Source organism: Bos indicus, chromosome 14 (genome assembly GCF_029378745.1).
Source record: "Bos indicus isolate NIAB-ARS_2022 breed Sahiwal x Tharparkar chromosome 14, NIAB-ARS_B.indTharparkar_mat_pri_1.0, whole genome shotgun sequence".
Lineage (NCBI taxonomy): Eukaryota > Metazoa > Chordata > Mammalia > Artiodactyla > Bovidae > Bos > Bos indicus.
Window position 1 is genome coordinate 69,561,833 of NC_091773.1, and position 18,106 is coordinate 69,579,938.

Below are 18,106 nucleotides of genomic sequence, written 5' to 3' on the forward strand. Positions count from 1 at the left end.
GCAGTGGGCCAGGGTTCAAACCCTGGTCAGGGAACTAGATTCCACATGCTACAACTAAGAGCTCACACACTGCAACCAAAGATCCAGCGTGAGGCAACGAAGACCCAACACAGCTAAATACACAAACAAAAAGGTTTAAAAATCACCAACTGTGTGAAAGCACAACTTTAAAGTAGACCTCATGCATAAAAATAAGGTGGAGGCATTAGCTTTATGAAAAAACAAAATTCTTATTTTCAATAATTTTGGAATTAATAGATAATTGAGATTATGTACATGAAAAGTTAGAAGATTGATTAATACTGTTGAAATGCCGTAAGGCTCCAAAACCAACTGATTTTGTTGCTGTTTTTGTTTGCTGTGTCTTCCACTGGAATAATGACATTGTTTATCCTGTTTCCTGCTATAGAACAATGCCTGGTACACAGCAGGTGCTAGATAAATGAACACTGAATGAATGAATGAGTGTATCTACCAGACTTCAATAAGCTGAGAATGAGACTATGGACAAGGACAGGAAAGGAGGAATCTTGAGGAAGTGCACCAGTCGGAGGATGGGAGTAAAGAGAAGTCAGAAAGTAATCAGTGGAATGGAGGCAAATCAAGAAAGTGAAGGATCCTGAAAATCAAGAGTAGGGAGAAATCTGGGAAGTGGTGAGTAGCATTAGGAAACACTGCAGATAAATGGGAAAGCACTATTGCTTTTGGGTTTTTGGTGGGGGGCGGGGGGCTGAAAAAAATGCAGTTGCAAGAGAGAAATTGGAGTGGTACCCCATTTGCACAGGAATCAAGGAGTAATTAGGACACTAGGCAGGAAGCCTGGCATTGAGCAGAAGGAAGGAGCTGACAGCACTGGGCAGTTGCCTGAAGAAGGCAAGGACACTGTTAATTCAGTGGGAAAGTGTTGTGTTGTCACTTTGTCATTGTCTCAAGTGGGGGCTCCCTCTCACCCATCCTTTGTCCTAAAGGAACAAAAGGGGCCTTGACTTTCATGAGTGCCCCAGTGTGAGAGCTCAGGGTTTGGAATCAGACAGTCCAAATTCAGATTGTGCAGAGAGATGTTCCACTGTCTAACTTCTGAGTATAATAAACTTATTAAATTTCTCACCAGCATTATTTTTAATTACACTGATTCTTTAACCACACTCTTTACTCGACCCAACTGTGTTGGGTGTTTGAAGAAGAAATTACTTGAGAAGTTACCAGTTGAAGAAGAAATTACTTAAGTCCTTAAGCTTTCTCACTGAAGTAGAGATTCAGTCACTGAATATTTTTAAGTTCCTACCATGTGCCAGAAACAGTTCTAGTGGGGGAGTCAACATACCCGCAATAAATAAATCTCTGTACAATTCCAAAAACATGAAGCCAACTATTTTATAAAATAAGATATTTCATTTCATGATATTTTATATCTTGACTTCTGTTAACAGGAAGATGGAGTAGATGTACTTTTCCCTGTTGTTCCATTCAGTTCAGTTCAGCTGCTCAGTCGTGTCTGACTCTTTGCAACCCCATGGACTACAGCATGCCATGCTTCCCTGTCCTTCACCAACTCCTGGAGCTTACTCAAACTTATGTCCATCGAGTCAGTGATGCCATCCAACCATCTCATCCTCTGTCGGCCCCTTCTCCTCTTGCCTTCAGTCTTTCCCAGCATCAGGGTCTTTTCTAATGAGTCAGCTCTTCACATCAGGTGGCCAAAGTATTGGAGTTTCAGCTTCAGCATCAGTCCTTCCAGTGAATATTCAGGACTAATTTCTTTTAGAACTGACTGCTTTGATCTCCTTGCAATCCAAGCGACTCTCAAGAGTCTTCTCCAACACCACAGTTCAAAAGCATCAGTTCTTCAGTGCTCAGCTTTCTTTAAGTTGTATTTAATGTTGCCCCCATTAAATACAACTTAAAACCCTAGAAGTGGTCAAACAGGAGATGGCAAGAGTGAACATCAACATTTACATCAGCAAACTAAAATGGACCAGAATAGGCAAATTTAATTCAAATGACCATTATATTTACTACTGTGGGCGAGAATCCTTTAGAAGAAAGGGAGTAGCCCTCATAGTCAACAAAATGCAGTACTTGGATACAATCTCAAAAATGACAGAATGATCTCAGTTCATTTCCAAGGCAAACCATTCAACATCACAGTAATCCAAGTCTATATCCCAACGACTAATGCCGAAGAAGATGGAAGTTGAATGGTTCTATGAAGACCTACAAGACCTTCTAGAACTAACACACACACACACACAAAAAAGTCCTTTTCATCATAGGGGACTGGAATGCAAAAGTAGGAAGTTAAGAGATACCTGGAGTAACAGGCAAGTTTGGCCTTGGAGTACAAAATGAAGCAGGGTAAAGACCAACAGAGTTTTGCCAACAAAACGCACTGGTCATACCAAACACTCTCTTCTAACAACACAAGAGACAACTCTACACATGGACATCACCAGATGATCAATACAGGAATCAGACTGATTATATTCTTTGCAGTCAAAGATGGAGAAGCTCTATCTATCCAGTCAGCAAAAAAAGGCTGGGAGTTGACTGTGGCTCAGATCATGAGCTTGTTATTGCAAAATTCAGGCTTAAATTGAAGAAAGCAGGAAAAACCACTAGGTCATTCAGATATGACCTAAATCAAATCCTTTACGATTGTATAGTAGAAGTGACAAATAGATTCAAGGGATTAGATCTAATAGACAGAGTGCTTAAAGAACTATGGATGGAGCTTTGAAACCCTGTATAGGAGGTGATGACCAAAACCATCCCCAAGAAAAAGAAATGCAAGAAGGCAAAATGGTTCTCTGAAAAGAAGAGCACAAAAGGCAAAGGAAAAAAGGAAAGATATACCCATCTGAATGCAGAGTTCCAAAGAATTGCAAGAAGAGATAAGAAAGTCTTCTTAAATGAACAGTGCAAAGAAATAGAAGAAAACAATAGAATGGCAAAGACTAGAGATCTCAAGAAAATTAGAGATGCCAAGGGAACATTTCATGCCAAGATGGGCTCAATAAAGGACAGAAATGGTATGGACCTAACAGAAGCAGAAGAGCTTAAGAAGAGGTGGCAAGAATACACACAACTGTACAAAAAAGGCCTTGCTGACCTGAATAACCACATGGTGTGGTCACTCATCTTTAGCCAGACATCCTGGGATGTGAAGTCAAGTGGACCTTAGGAAGCATTATTACAAACAAAGCTAGTGGAAGTGATGGAATTCCAGTTGAGCCTATTTCAAATCCTAAAAGATGATGCTGTGAAAGTGCTGCACTCAATATGCCAGCAAATTTGGAAAACTCGGCAATGGCCACGAGACTGGAAAAGGTCAGCTTTCATTCCAATCCCAAGGAAGGGCAATGCCAAAGAATGCTCAAACTACTGCACAACTACACGGTATGTGCACTAAGAACTTCCTGATGTACAAGCTGGATTCAGAAAAGGTCAGAGGAACCAGAGATCAAGGTCAAAAAAGCAAGGGAATTGCAGAAAAACATCTACTTCTGCTTTACTGACTACGCCAAAGCCTTTGACTGTGTGGATCACAATAAACTGGAAAATTCTTAAAGAGATGGGAATACCAGACCACCTGACCTGCCTCCTGAGAAACCTGTATGCAGGTCAAGAAGCAACAGTTAGAACCGGACATGGAACAACGAACTGGTTCAAAATTGGGAAAGGAGTAAGTCAGGGCTGTATATTGTCAGCCTGATTATTTAACTTATATGCAGAGTACATCATGCAAAATGCTGGGCTGGATGAAGCACAAGCGGTAATCAAGATTGCCGGGAGAAATGTCAATAAACTCAGATATGCAGATGACACCACCCTAACGGCAGAAAGTGAAAGGAACTAGAGAGCCTCTTGATGAAGGTGAAAGAGGAGAGTGAAAAAGCTGGCTTAAAACTAAACATTCAAAAAACTAAGATCATGGCATCCAGTCCCATCACTTCAAGGCAAATAGATGAGGAAAAAATGGAAACAGGGACAGACTATATTTGTTGTTGTTGTTGCTGTTCTATTCCTTTTTCTTTTAGCTTTTTCTTTTGTTTTCAGACTTTATTTTCTTGGGCTCCAAATTCACTGCAGATGCTGACTGCAGCCACGAAATTAAAAGACGCTTGCTCCTTGGAAGAAAAGCTATGACAAACCTAGTATAGTATAGTGAACTTGCTCAGTCGTGTCCGACTCTTTGCAACCCCATGGACTGTAGCCTACAAGGCTCCTCCCTCCATGGGATTCTCCAGGCAAGAGTACTGGAGTGGGCTGCCATTTCCTTCTCCAGGGGATCTTCCCAACCCAGGGATCGAACCTGGGTCTCCCACATTGCAGGCAGACACTTTAACCTGTGAGCCACCAGGTAAGCCCTAGTTTTTTGAATGTTTAGTTTTAAGCCAGCTTTTTCACTCTCCTCTTTCACCTTCATCAAGAGGCTCTCTAGTTCCTTTCACTTTCTGCCGTTAGGGTGGTGTCATCTGCATATCTGACAGATAACAAACCTAGACAGCTATTAAAAAGCAAAGATATCACTTTGCTAACAAAGATATCACTTTGCTAACAAAGGTCCGTCTACTCAAAGCTATGGTTTTTCCAGTAGTCATGTATGGATGTGAGAGCTGGACCACAAAGAAGACTGAGCAATGAAGAATTGATGCTTTCAAATTGTGGTGCTGGAGAAGGCTCTTGAGGGTCCCTTGGACAGCAAGGAGATCAAACCAGTCCATCCTAAAGGAAATCAGTCCTTAATATTCATTGGAAGGACTGATACTGAAGCTGAAGCTCCAATATTTTGGCTACCTGATACAAAGAGCTGACTCATTAGAAAAGACTCTGATGTTGTGAAAAATTGAGGGCATGATGAGAAGGGGGGCAGGGGTAACAGAGGATGAGATGGTTGGATGGCATCATTGACTCAGTGGACATGAACTCGAGCAAACTCTGGAAGGTAGGGGAGGAGGGAGGCCTGGTGTGCTGCAGTCCATGGGGTCACAAAGAGTCAGACACGACTGAGCAACTGGACAACAACAACAAAAACCCTAGACATTATATATAAGACATGAGAAGAGAGAAAAATGCAGACAGGCTAGGGACTTTGAGATCTGAGGCGCAATCTGGTGATGAGTTGCCTGTGCTTTCTTTTAGCTTCATGGTTCCCAGACCTGGAGCTGAAGAAGCTGGCATCCTAGAAATGCCAAAAGGAGCAAACAAACAAGCAAAAAGTCCCCAACAAAAGTCAAAATAACAGGAAAGGGGAAGTCTAACAAGACAAATAACTTGTAACCAACTTACTCCAGCCAAAAACCACAGATAAAAATGGTGACTCCATTCCCACTCATACCATCAAAGGAATGGAACCCTAGACTTCCTGCTAGTGGGGTATATCAAAGGACCCCAACTGTACCCCCACGCCCCACCCTGCACACACTGAGATGGTATCAGAGAAGTCTGCAGGGAGCCGGACTTTCATCCCCACGGGACTGTAATGGGCCCTGCCCCTGTGCCATCAGTAGACCACTTGGGGCATCTGAACTCCATCTACATCAGTAACAAGGCACCCCTCTCCATCCCAGCTGGGGTGGTGTCAAAGGAGGCAGAGTCAAGAGTCAGGATTTTCACCACCACCCAGAGATAATGAGGCTGATCATTACCTTCTACAGGTCAGTAGTGGCCCCATGGGGAGCAGTAACAAGGAATTCCTATTGGTGGAATTGGTACCAATTCCTAAGGTATTGGTGGCTGCCTCATGGGAGCCAAACCTCCCGCCCCTGCCAAGCAGCTCATAGGAGCCCCTTTCCACTCCAGTGTCAGCAGAGGCCACGTGGTGAGCTGACTTCTACCCCAACCTGCAAGCAACAAGGCAGTGCCCTTCCCTTCCTCTGCCAGGAATGAGAAGACCCAGTTACAACAGAAAGTTTAAGTAAGATCCAGAGTCTCATAATGTAATACCCAAAATGTCCACGTTTCAACTGAAAATTACACATCACACCAAGAATCAGGAAACTCTAAACTTGAAAGAGAAAAGATCATCAATAGGTGCCAACTCTAAAATGACAGAGATATTACAATTAACTGAGAAAGATTCTAAAGCAGCCATCTCAGTGCTTCAACAAGCAATCATGAATGTGCTTGAAACATGATAAAATAGAAAAGTTTGAGCAAATAAGTGGGAACTCTCAGCACAGAGGAGATATAAAAAAGAAAAAAGTGGAAATTTAAGAACGGAAAAATATAAAGCTGAAGATTCAGTGGATGAGCTCAACAGTGGAATGGAGGGGTCGGAGGGAAAAAAATCTGTGAATTGTAATATAGAGCAATAATAATTGTCCAATCTGCACAATACAGAGAAAACAGAATGGGGTGGGGTGGGGGAATGAACAGAGCCTCAGTGATTTATGGACCCACAGCAAAAATCTAACTTTATGTTGTCTGAATCCCAATAGGAGAGGAGAAAGAGAGCAAAGCTGAAAAATTACTTGAGTAAATAATGACTGAAAACTTTCCAAATTTGGCAAAAAAAACATAAGCCTATAGATTAAGTAAATCATGACAAGTTAAATAAATCACAAACAGGATAAGCCTAAAGAAACCCCTTACCAAGTTAAACTTCACAAAAATAAACACTGTATTCTTCTTATATTTATTGAAGTGTAATTTTATGCTGCTGAATATAATAAAAAATTTGAACAACAACAAACCAACCCTAAAAACAAAGGATCTTGAAAGCTGAGAGAAGCAACGCCTTATATAAAGAAGAAAAACAGCTTGAATAATGGCAGATTTCTCATCACAAATCATAGAAGCAAGAAGGGGGTGGCATAACATTTGTGAAGTGCTGAAATGAAATAACTGTCAACCTATAATCCTATATCCAGTGAAACTATCCTTCAAGAATGAAGGAAAATCAAGACATCAGCTAAAGAAAAACTAAGAAAGTTCAGTTCATCATCAACAGAATTATCTTAAGAAAATGGCTAAAGAAGTTCTTTAAACAGAAATGAAATGGAAAAGGAAGAAATCTAGGAATATGCAAAAGGAAGGAAGCACACACAGAGTAAAAACTATGAGTAAGAACACTTCCTTCTAAGTTTCTAAATTATTTGATGATTGAAACATAAATTATAACTGCATACTATAGTTATAAATATGAGTAGAGGAAATATTTAAGACAACTATAACCAGGGGAAGGCAAAGAGCTGTAAAGGGAAGTAAGGTTTCTACACTTGAATTTATAAAATACTAACACCATCAGACTGTAATAAATTGTACATATGTAAAGTAATACCTGGAGCAATTACTAAAAAAGCTACAAAGAGATACACTCAGAAACCCTAGAGCCATAGAAGAATCTACAGAATAAAATTAAAATAAAACTGTATAGATCATAAAAAATAGAATTAAAAAAAAAGTTCAAGTGATCCATAAAAAGGCAAGAAAAGACAGAAGCATAAGAAATAGAGCAGAAAACAATAAAATGGCAGGTTTAAGTTCTAACGTCAATAATTACATTAAACGTAAGTGACCTAAATACACCAAGTGAAAAAATACATACATACATACCCCAACTGAAAGACAGAGATTGGCAAAATGGGTTAGGAAACATGACCCAACTGAATGCTCCTATAAGAAACTCATCTAAATGGGACTTTATAGGTAGGTTGCAAGTAAAAGGATAGAAAAAGACGTATCATCCAAACATTCATTAATCAAAAGAAAGTAAAGTAATTGTAAAGGAAATGGCACCCCACTCCAGTACTCTTGCCTGGAGAACCCCATGGACAGAGGAGCCCGGCAGGCTACAGTCCACGGGGTCGCAAAGAGTCGGGACATGGCTGAAGTGACTGAGCATGCAAAAAGAAATGGATATTACTTATTATTTCTTTAGAGCAAAGACATTTACCAGAGATTCAGAGGGACCTGACATAATGACAAACTCACTTAAGCAAAAGGGAAGAATTTCCTGGAAGACTCATAAACCAAACTGTTGGCTGGACAAGGAGTTAGTGGAAATCAAAGACATGGAACCATGACTAGATGTCTTCCACTCTCTTTTCTTGATTTCTATATCTCAATAGGAATTGCATTTCTCAGATTTCTACAAGACTGAAAACATGGCCACCAGTGGTTCTTGAGACTCATGACTCTTGTCATCCGTGTGTCCCCAGCTCCAGCTCAAATAATTTCAGGAATGAGAGTGACGCTGGTTCATAAAACAGCATGGTAGATCTGCTATAGTCACATGGTTCCATCCACCACAAATACCTTTTCAAATCCTCATCCTCCTGATGAATGCCTACTTTACATTACAGGTTCCATTTAAGCATCATTTCCTCTAAGAATTTTTTCCTAGTATGTTCTCACAATAGAGTTTAACACTGTTCTTCAGATCCCCACATTCCTCTATATACCTGTATCATGGATCTGATAATGCTTTATTTTGCTTGTTTCCATTTCTTTCTGCATGCATAAGTTGCTTCTGTCATGTCCGACTTTGTGACCTCATGGACAGTAGCCTGCCAGGCTCCTCTGTCCACGGGACCCTTCAGGGAAGAACACTGGAGTGGGTTGCCATGCTCTTCTCCAGATCTTCCCTACCCAGGGATCAAACTCGTGTCTCTTACGTCTCCTGCATCGGCCAGCGAGTTCTTTACCACTAGCGCCACCTGGGAAGCAGCTCTTTCTACTAGACCCTAGTTTCATAGACATTTTTGCTTCCCCAGCTCCTAGCAGGGTAGTCAGGTTGCTAAGGATTCTAACAAAACTCATTGGCAGCTCATTCCAGGTGTGGACATTGAGCAGTTGTAACCATCCATGCACTCACCAATATGCATGAAGGAGTGACCACAGTAGCAGAAGAAATTGTAGACGTTTGCCAGGAAGAATGAAAAGGCCTGCCCCAGGATAGGGTCACACTTACCATTTAATTGTATTCTCAACTCCCTAGAGTGGCTTCCTTGGTTTGGGACAGAGAAAACTCCAAACAGGAAGTGCCATGTCAACCTACATAGTGATGTAAATCACTACTGAATAACTGAGGAGTTATATCTCAGTAATGGGAAGGAGTTACTTCCCATCTGGGGAGTTTGTATTAAACTTAAAAAATGTAAAAACCAAAAAAAAGGGCCCTTCCGCGTTCTCTCTTGAACAAAGAGGGGAAAAGATAAAGGAAGAGCTAAGGGATTTTTTAATAGTGGGAGAAAACTTCCCAAGGACAAAAAGATGCCCTCTGTCCCAGATGACAGGTCCCAAAACCGACATGCTTTGGGCAGCTGCAGACCCAAGCTCAGGCCTCCAAGCAGCCTATGGAGCGCTCCGTGGAGAAGACAGGAGAGTGGCCTGTCAGCCAAGCAGTCATCCCTCAGAGCACGCCTGCCAATTTCCTTCCCTTCTGTTTCTCCATCGTACTCAATGTCTTTTCTAGGAACTGTTCTACGACCAGGACAGCTGCGCTGGGGATTAGTCGCAGTAGTAAATCTTCTCTGGTGAGAGCAAAATACGTATCTCTGACCTCCAGTTTCTCACCAGGACCCAGCTGGACTGGTCCATCAGAACCCATACACCCTGAGGCACACACTGGTTTAATTTTTCCTCTGACATTCAGGAGACACAACGTAATTACATCTATTGCTCATCCATCGTCTCTCACTCACCAGCACAGACATGAAAAAGTCAGGGAGAATAACAACTAACTCCCCAGAGCAAGTTTACTAGGCAAGCTGAGCAGCTGTGTGCGGCATCAGTGCATACAGGACATGAAACATCACTAGAATGAACTCTAAAATACGTTTCATTAACTCAGGCCCCACAAACAACTCCTCACATAACCAGTCGATATGAACTGGTCCCACATCCACAGAAGAAGTGGAGAAAATAGTCCTTACCAGCACCAGCTCCACCCAAATTAAATGAATCTTGAAATTTTATGTAAATGAGTATTAGTTTGGATTGGCTAAATTATTAGTCTACCTCATATTCCTTGGTTGAGCACAGTGCCCATTTCTCGTGTTTATTATGGTTCATACCTGAGCTAACCAATCAGAAAACAAAATGGAGATCTTAGTCAAGATGACTTAGAACTGTGTTTCAAGTTTTTGCTCAGAGACATGCTAACGCGAACTGTGGTTTACCGGCTTCTAGTTTATTCTCCTCTCTTCTCTTGCCTTTCCACTATTTGAGGGGAAAAGCAAAGGGAGAAAAAGGAAACCAAGATGGTTCAAAGAGAAAGCTGATGGGTAGACTAAAATTTGACTGATACTCCAAAATATGTCTTTTTGGACAAACAGTAATAAAAAAAAAAAAGATTCGTGAAAAATGACCAAGCCGAGTGTAACCACTCACTCCTCAAGCCTTTTATTTTTAATAAAAAGGAGTTACGAGAACATCTTCAAAAAGTGACCTCCTCTAACATTTAAAATAACACTTCAGATTCAAATACAGATAGAAATTGAGTATATGCTCAAGACGGCTGATGCTATCAGTTCACTTGGATATGTTCCTCACATCCTGCTTCAAATTCGTTCCACATGGACCTAAATGTGAGGCTTCCCAGGTGGCTCAGTGTAAAGAATCCTCCTACCAATGCAGGAGACATAAGAGACATGAACATTACATGGGATGGTGGCTTAAACTATATTAAAGGAAAGTTTAACTTCAGAGGCCTTAGATACATTTGGATTACAATTGCAAAATAAGAGAGAGAATATTTTACCACTGAATTAAAATGGTGTTCTAATGAATAAAAAGAATATTGCTATTTCAAATTGTGTTACTCCGCTAAAATGCAGACTATACTATACACAACACACCAATTTTGTATATCATATATATACCAAGGAAAAATTGGAAAGACATAAACACTGTGTTAATGGTAGTTCTCTCTTACCTGGTACAATCAGAATTGATTTTATGATTTGTTTTTGGCTGTGCTGGATCTTCACTGCCACTTGGGCTTTCTCCAGTTGCAGTGCGTGGGCTGCTCACTGTGGCAGCTTTTCTTGTTGCAAAGCACTGGCTCTAGGGTGCACAGGCTTCAGCAGTTGTGGCATATGGGCTCAGCAGTTGCAGCTCCTGGTGTCCAGAGCACAGGCTCAATACTCGTGGTATACCAGTTTAGTTCCTCTGCAGCACGTGGGATCTGCCCAGATCAGGGATCGAACCCTTGTCTCCTGCATCAGCAGGTGGACTCTACCACTGAGACAGCAGGGGAGCCCTCGAGTTGATTTTAAAAATGTTTTTCCTTTATGCTTTTGCATTATTTCCACCCCCCAAGATTTCTGTAATGAACACATGTAGGTTACTTGCATAAGAAGAAAATAAATACATTAATTTAGAAAATGATCGTTCAGTAAAGAGAGTATTATACACTCCTCCAAACTGAGATTCAAGCAGATTTAACAACTACATTGAACAGCTTTCAAGAAAGGAATAGAGCAGGTGTCTGTATGTTAAATGAAAACTTTCTCAGCTTATTAGCCCACTTACAAGATTAACACAGGATAAAAATCACTGAAACAAGCAACAAATGTAAAATAGATGAAATAGCTTCTCAAATCATTAATGCTGCGCTCCTAAAGAATCTTTGTAGCACCCATAAAAGAGATCTTGTGGTTTTAAAAAGATCTTGAACTTGCTCTCTGAGAAATTCAATCTGTAGGCCTGTGTTTAAACACAGGATATTATTATATAACTAAGCAGCTGTGAAGATTAATCGTGATTAAAAATAAAAGGGAAAAGACACAGAACACCAAGGCAGGACTGTTTAATGAGAGAAGGGTGACTCAAAGGAAAACAGTATCTATACTGGGTAATAAAGTCAATCCATAGACTTATCCAGTAAGAATAAAGATGCTGCTGCTACTGCTGCTAAGTCGCTTCAGTCGTGTCCGACTCTGTGCTACCCCAGAGACAGCAGCCCACCAGGTTCCCCCGTCCCTGGGATTCTCCAGGCAAGAACACTGGAGTGGGTTGCCATTTCGTTCTCCAGACTGTTAGTAGCTGCTACTGCTGCTGCTAAGTCGCTTCAGTCGTGTCCGACTCTCTGCGACCCCAGAGACAGCAGCCCACCAGGTTCCCCCGTCCCTGGGATTCTCCAGGCAAGAACACTGGAGTGGGTTGCCATTTCCTTCTCCAGACTGTTAGTAGCTGCTACTGCTACTGCTAAGTCGCTTCAGTCGTGTCCAACTCTGTGCGACCCCATAGACGGCAGCCCACCAGGTTCCCCCGTCCCTGGGATTCTCCAGGCAAGAACACTGGAGTGGGTTGATATTTTATTTCAAATCTGATTCAAAAGGTATGCTTATTAAATCTATGATTACACCAGAAATAATGAAAATAATATTCATAAGCATATATACAAAATACATGTATTATGGACCATTTGTGAACGGCCCAGTATTTTCAAACTTCATGTCATTTTTCAAACCCAAACATCTTAATGTGTCTATAATTTATCTTTCCAGCCTTACTCTTTCCTTACACCCTGCTTTTCCATTTTACCCCACAGTCCAGACGTTTGAATGCCATATACACTGTCCACTCACCACCTTCTGACATGAACTTCCAGTTCATCCCTTACATATAAGCCCCAATCCGTTAACATTTCCTTGGAGCCCACCACCCCACCTTATACTGTGGCACGTTCATCCAGACCATAAAGATTTATGGAGCAGCAACAGGATCTATGATAGGTTCTGGGGATACAGAGATGAATGGAACATGGTCTTGCACTCAAGAACTTTGGATGAGCGAGGGACAGACAGGTAAACAATAGTTAAAATGCAGTCCGCTTGCAGGGAGAACTCATGGCTACGCTTAGTGGACCCAGCCTCCAGTTACTTGTAATCACTTGTTATTAATCCATCATTCACAAATTCTCCTAAACCACTGTTTGCAAACTCAAGTCTTACAGAGCAAGCACGTAACATAAATTTATCAGGCTGGAAGTGAGATAATAGTTCACGCTGAAAACTGTCAGATCTAAAGGCATTAAATTTCTTCTTCTTTAAATGCCATGCCTGAAAATCAAAATGTGCCTGTCTTCTATATACTAAGGTTAACATCATTTAGTGTTTACTCCATGTAGGCTCCTGTCCCTCTTCTAGGCATTTTACATGTTGAAGCCGATACTGTGATTCTACCCATTTTACAAGTGGGACAACTGAGGCACCAGAGGGTTCTCATAACTTGCTGAGGTTACACGGTTGTTAGGGTGGTGAAACTGGAGCTTGAATGCAGTCAGGCTCCTTCGGAGCAGTACTTCACAGCATTATACTGCTGTATCTAAACTTTCAAAATTTCTTTATTCAGCTTATACTACATAATGAGCTACATATTTAATAATGTGCCAAATATCACTCCTTGTTGTTGTTGAACAAACTTTTTAATCAGTATATACAGACTTGATGCAAAAAAAAAATCTGTCCATCTGTTCATTGTTTGATAAATTTCATCACATTCCTTGCTTACAATCATTTTTCTCATTTGAAGGCTCTACCCCCAAAAATACATGTTCACTACAAGAGAAAGTGGAGAGTGAAGTGTTTAAGGTATTCATGGTATTCTCACAACCACTCCTGTAGCTCAGCTGGTAAAGAAGCCGCCCGCAATACAGGAGACCTGGGTTCAATTCCTGGGTTGGGAAGATCCCCTGGAGAAGGGAATGGCTACCCACTCCAGTATTCTGGCCTGGAGAATTCCATGGACTTATAGTCCATGCGGTCACAAAGAGTCAGACACGACTGAGCGACTTGCATTCAATTCTTTAGAACGAACTTTGTAGCTATACCCAAAAAAATACATGTTCACTACAGGAGAAAGTGGAGAGAGTGAAGTGTTTAAGGTATTCGTGGTATTCTCACAACCACTCCCCACCTCCTCCCTTCCTTCCGGTCCATCTCCAATACCCTTCCCAATTCTGGATGCATGTGGTTTATTATTAGTCCTCCAAACAGCAGTATAACATTTGATTTTCAGTAACTGTCAGCATGTTTACACCTCTGTGGATCTTTATGGACAAGGCAATCCATCAGGCCAGTGTCTTCAGAAAAGTCCTATTAATACCAGCTAAAACAAATCCAAGGACACGGAGGCATCTGGTGAAACAGGCAAGATATAAACTCCTGAGTCGGTGATCTTAATTTAAAACATTTCACTAGATCAGGAGATATAGTCACTTTTTAGTCATGAACTTTCCTAAGAACTCTGAACATTATATTCATTTCACTTAAGTAAGCTGAAGCCAAAAAATTTAAGATTCTTGCTAGAGGCTGCATCAGTTCTGCCTCCTGCCTTTGTTCCTGCTGCTTCCTCAGCTGGAACCTCCCCACAACACCTGCACCCCCTTCCCAAAGCCTGCCTGCTACCCCAACTTCCTGAGATTCCTCACATGTCCCCTCCTCTGGGAAACCTTTGACCTCCAAGGTGGTTATGTGTCCCTCCTGTGTGTACCCAGAACCAGCACGTAATATCTACTTCAGTTGCCTATTTACTTCTCTGATCTGTAGTTAAGAATATACATACATATACTTTTTAGCCCAATTTGTACCTAAATTTACTCAGTAATACTTATTTCTGGGGGAAAAAAAAGTTGTGCCCTTGAGCTTTAAACTTGGCTGTTTATTTTACAATCTCAAGAATGGTAAAAAAATATATGGGTTGTGAGCTTTGGCACTGAACTAATGTGGGTTTGGCATCCAACTCTAGTTCTAATGGCTGTGTGACCTTGAACCGAGGCAGTTTTGTCCTTTGGAAAATAAAGACCTACTTCGCTGTCAAGATTAAAGCAAAGGGGCGCAGAGCAGATCACCTGGGCAAGTTCGTGCTAAGTGTTAACTGCTGCTTTATTTCTCAGGAGACATTTAACTTTCATCAAAAGGAGAGATTTAACCAAAAGGACAGAAACAATAATGCTAGCTGATTGGGGAACTATTCAACGTATTTTATGATAAGCAACGTTACCTACATTGAGATTAACACTTAATATTTGTTATCTGTTGCTCTCCACTTATTCAATATCAAAATGTGTCTTAAATGGTTTGAAAATGTATCTGACTCCTTTAAATGCTCTAATAAAAAACAGATCTGAAAAATAAAAAGCAATGTTGGCACCATCTAGCGGAGTATCTTTAATGCCAGGAAATTAATAGTACAGTAAACATCAATCAATAAGCTATCTCAATCTCTAGGAGACTGGAAACTTCATCCAAATCTCTAAGCATCAAATTTAAAAGGACTTAGAAAGTATTTTGAAATTATTTGCTTAACAGTAAATTGGCTTCTGAGCCAGTAAAAAATCCAGTAATCCAGTTGAGTGTTTAAACCCTTCTTAAGACAGGAGCTAAGATGCTTAGTGGCCAACTGCTGCCAAGTTTAACCTGAGACCTAAAGACAATGCTTAGTAATAGACCGTCTCTAATGAACTTTTCAACTCTGGACCATTCGGAATTCCAAGAGGAAATGTGTCCCATTTCCATGGGTTTTCCTCTTTTAGCTCTCTAAAGCCTCAGGATTAAGTAGGATCTTCTTTCACCATCAGTATAATCCATAAGGACAATAATATAAACAACTGCACTGTATCTTAATTCATTTATACATTTATTAACCTCCACTTGCTCTAAATCAGAAGCCATACTAAGAACTGGGGATCCCAAGAATAAAACAAAGTATTCCTGCTCTTGAGCAGCTCTCAGTGTTGAGTTTTATTTGCAAAAATGTAATATTTTAAGCCATCATTAATTCACAATTGAAGTAGGCACTTACTCATGCTGCTGCTACTGCTAAGTTGCTTCAGTCGTGTCCGACTCTGTGCAACCCCATAGACGGCAGCCCACCAGGCTCCCCCGTCCCTGGGATTCTCCAGGCAAGAACACTGGAGTCGGTTGCCATTTCCTTCTCCAATGCATGCAAGTGGAAAGTCAAAGTGAAGTCACTCAGTCATGTTCGACTCTTCTCGACCCCATGGACTGCAGCCTACCAGGCTCCTCCGTCCATGGGATTTTCCAGGCAAGAGTACTGGAGTGAGGTGCCATCGCCTTCTCCAAGGCACTTATTCATAGCTGAAACCAAAGACTTGAGATGAGACAGAGAAATGGTACAAAAAGGAAACCAGGGTGGAATCCAGTGCTGAGAGCTAGAGACTCATTCACAATCCAGATCTGCCAACTATGAGTGATGCAAATAATTCTGCTTTTTGCAATTAGTATGTATTTTATAATTAAAACTTTTAATCCACACACGTTTCTTGTTTCATTGTTTTGAAGATCAGATGAGAACACTGGTCAAAGTACATGGCACAGAGCTTTTTAACTGGGAAGCTCAACTAGTCCACTAGTTTTTAAAAATGGAGTATCCCCTTAATCAATTTTTAACACAATTTTGTTAATTTAATTTACATTAACACACATTTTGTTAAGAAGAGTTTTGTTCATGATGATAATACTCGATGACAGAGAGTGAAGCAAAAAGGTAAACATAAAAGTAAAAGCCTTCAAGTCAGACCTAAAATTACATTAGGATTGGAGCCCTTGACAGTCAGCCACCCTAAAGAAGTTATTGTATCATCACGGACAAATTTTCACAGGGTGGGAAAGAATAAATGTTAGAGATATAAAGGCCTCAAACACTGATGTTCACTTCACTCTTCGTGATCCCTAGATAAACGCATTTCCCAGCTGTACTGGATGCCTGGGGTCTGGCTGCTCAGCATACAAACCCAGTCCTACTTCAGCCCCTTCCCGGTTCCTCTGCGACGGTGAGAGAGGGAGGGGAGCTGCCACTCCCCTGCCCTCTGGCGGCGGAAGCACGGCCCGCAGCCTCAGTGCAGCTGGGACGGGCTCCACTCCCCGGAAGGTCTGCACTGCTGCCGACAAGGGTCGGGCGGGGCAGAATCCTGGCCGCCTGGCCCCACAGCAACTTCTCATCCATTCTGTGACCTACACACTCCCCCGATAAATTCATTTTTTCCTTAAGTAGTTCCTGTTGTGTGTAAACAAGAACCCTAAACTAAGGACACTTCCGTAAAACTAATAAATATCAGTGCCATGACATTATTTTAGTATCTTTTTCTCCTTGACTGAATATACAAAGATAATGGGAGCAAAGTATTCTTCCGCTGTAAAGATGGGTGGAATAGATCAAAATCCACTTGTTGAATCTTCTTTAAATAGTCCTCCAGAGCAACCTAGAAAAAGAGAATAATGGTCACCAGATCATATAGATTAAGTCTTTTAAAGAAACAAAAATAAAACCAGCAGGTATTAAGGCTACTTTAGTATTCCTGAGATGGTCTTCTGCATGCTAAGACTGTAAACGAGAATTTTTAAAAGCGAGAAAATAAAGACATCTTCTAAGAAATCTGGAAGTTATGAAGCTAACTGTATCACAGAGCTAGGACTATCAAGCTAATTTGGATCGTAATTTATAGTGTTCTGGTCAAAATGTAAAAAAGAAATGATTTGCCCTATTTTATTACTAGATTCTGTAGAATACAAAACTGCTACTGCTACTGCTAAGTCCTGTCAGTCGTGTCCAACTCTGTACGACCCCATATATGGCAGCCCACCAGGCTCCCCCGTCCCTGAGATTCTCCAGGCAAGAACACTGGAGTGGGTTGCCATTTCCGTCTCCAATGCATGAAGGTGAAAAGTGAAAGTGAAGTAGCTCAGTCCTGTCCGACTCTGAGCGACCCCATGGACTGCAGCCTACTGGGCTCCTCTGTCCATGGGATTTTCAAGGCAAAAGTACTGGAGTGGGGTGCCATCGCCTTCTCCGATACAAAAGTGGTGTTTCAATTAAGGAAAAGGAACACCCTCCCCAGCCCAACCCTCCACAGAAATGCACTGTGCCATGAGCGGGAGCCCAAGTTGCTTAAAACAATATTTTGTGAAAAAGTTCAGAGTCTCCATATTCTTGTTAGAAGAAAATCTGCAACCAGGGAAAACAATCCCAGGTCCCTCAGAGGTCACGCCATGCTCCCCCATCACACAAAACTCGGCAAAGTTTTCCCTGGGATTGGGGTGGGGCGGGGGGCAGGTTAGAAAACACTGCCGATGGGCAGTGCTCTTCATGGATTTCAATGTTACTAATCTGTAAATTTTTAACATATTGCAATAAC

The 18,106-nt window shown here is 41.3% G+C and overlaps 1 protein-coding gene across 5 annotated transcripts in view; it reads right to left on the reverse strand.

Moving 5' to 3' along the window:
• Positions 1–720: 720 nt before the first annotated feature.
• The window catches only part of NDUFAF6 (NADH:ubiquinone oxidoreductase complex assembly factor 6), a 51,045-nt gene continuing 33,659 nt past the window's right edge, over positions 721–18,106 (reverse strand). For 3 of the 5 annotated variants that reach the window (XM_019973830.2, XM_019973831.2, XM_070802875.1), the window contains one exon: positions 721–17,173. In XM_019973830.2, the coding sequence (XP_019829389.2) occupies positions 17,045–17,173 (129 nt within the window). In that variant the 3' untranslated portion in view covers positions 721–17,044. The remainder of the gene's footprint in view (positions 17,174–18,106) is intronic. The other 2 variants (XR_011570664.1, XR_011570663.1) reach the window with 2 other exon arrangements.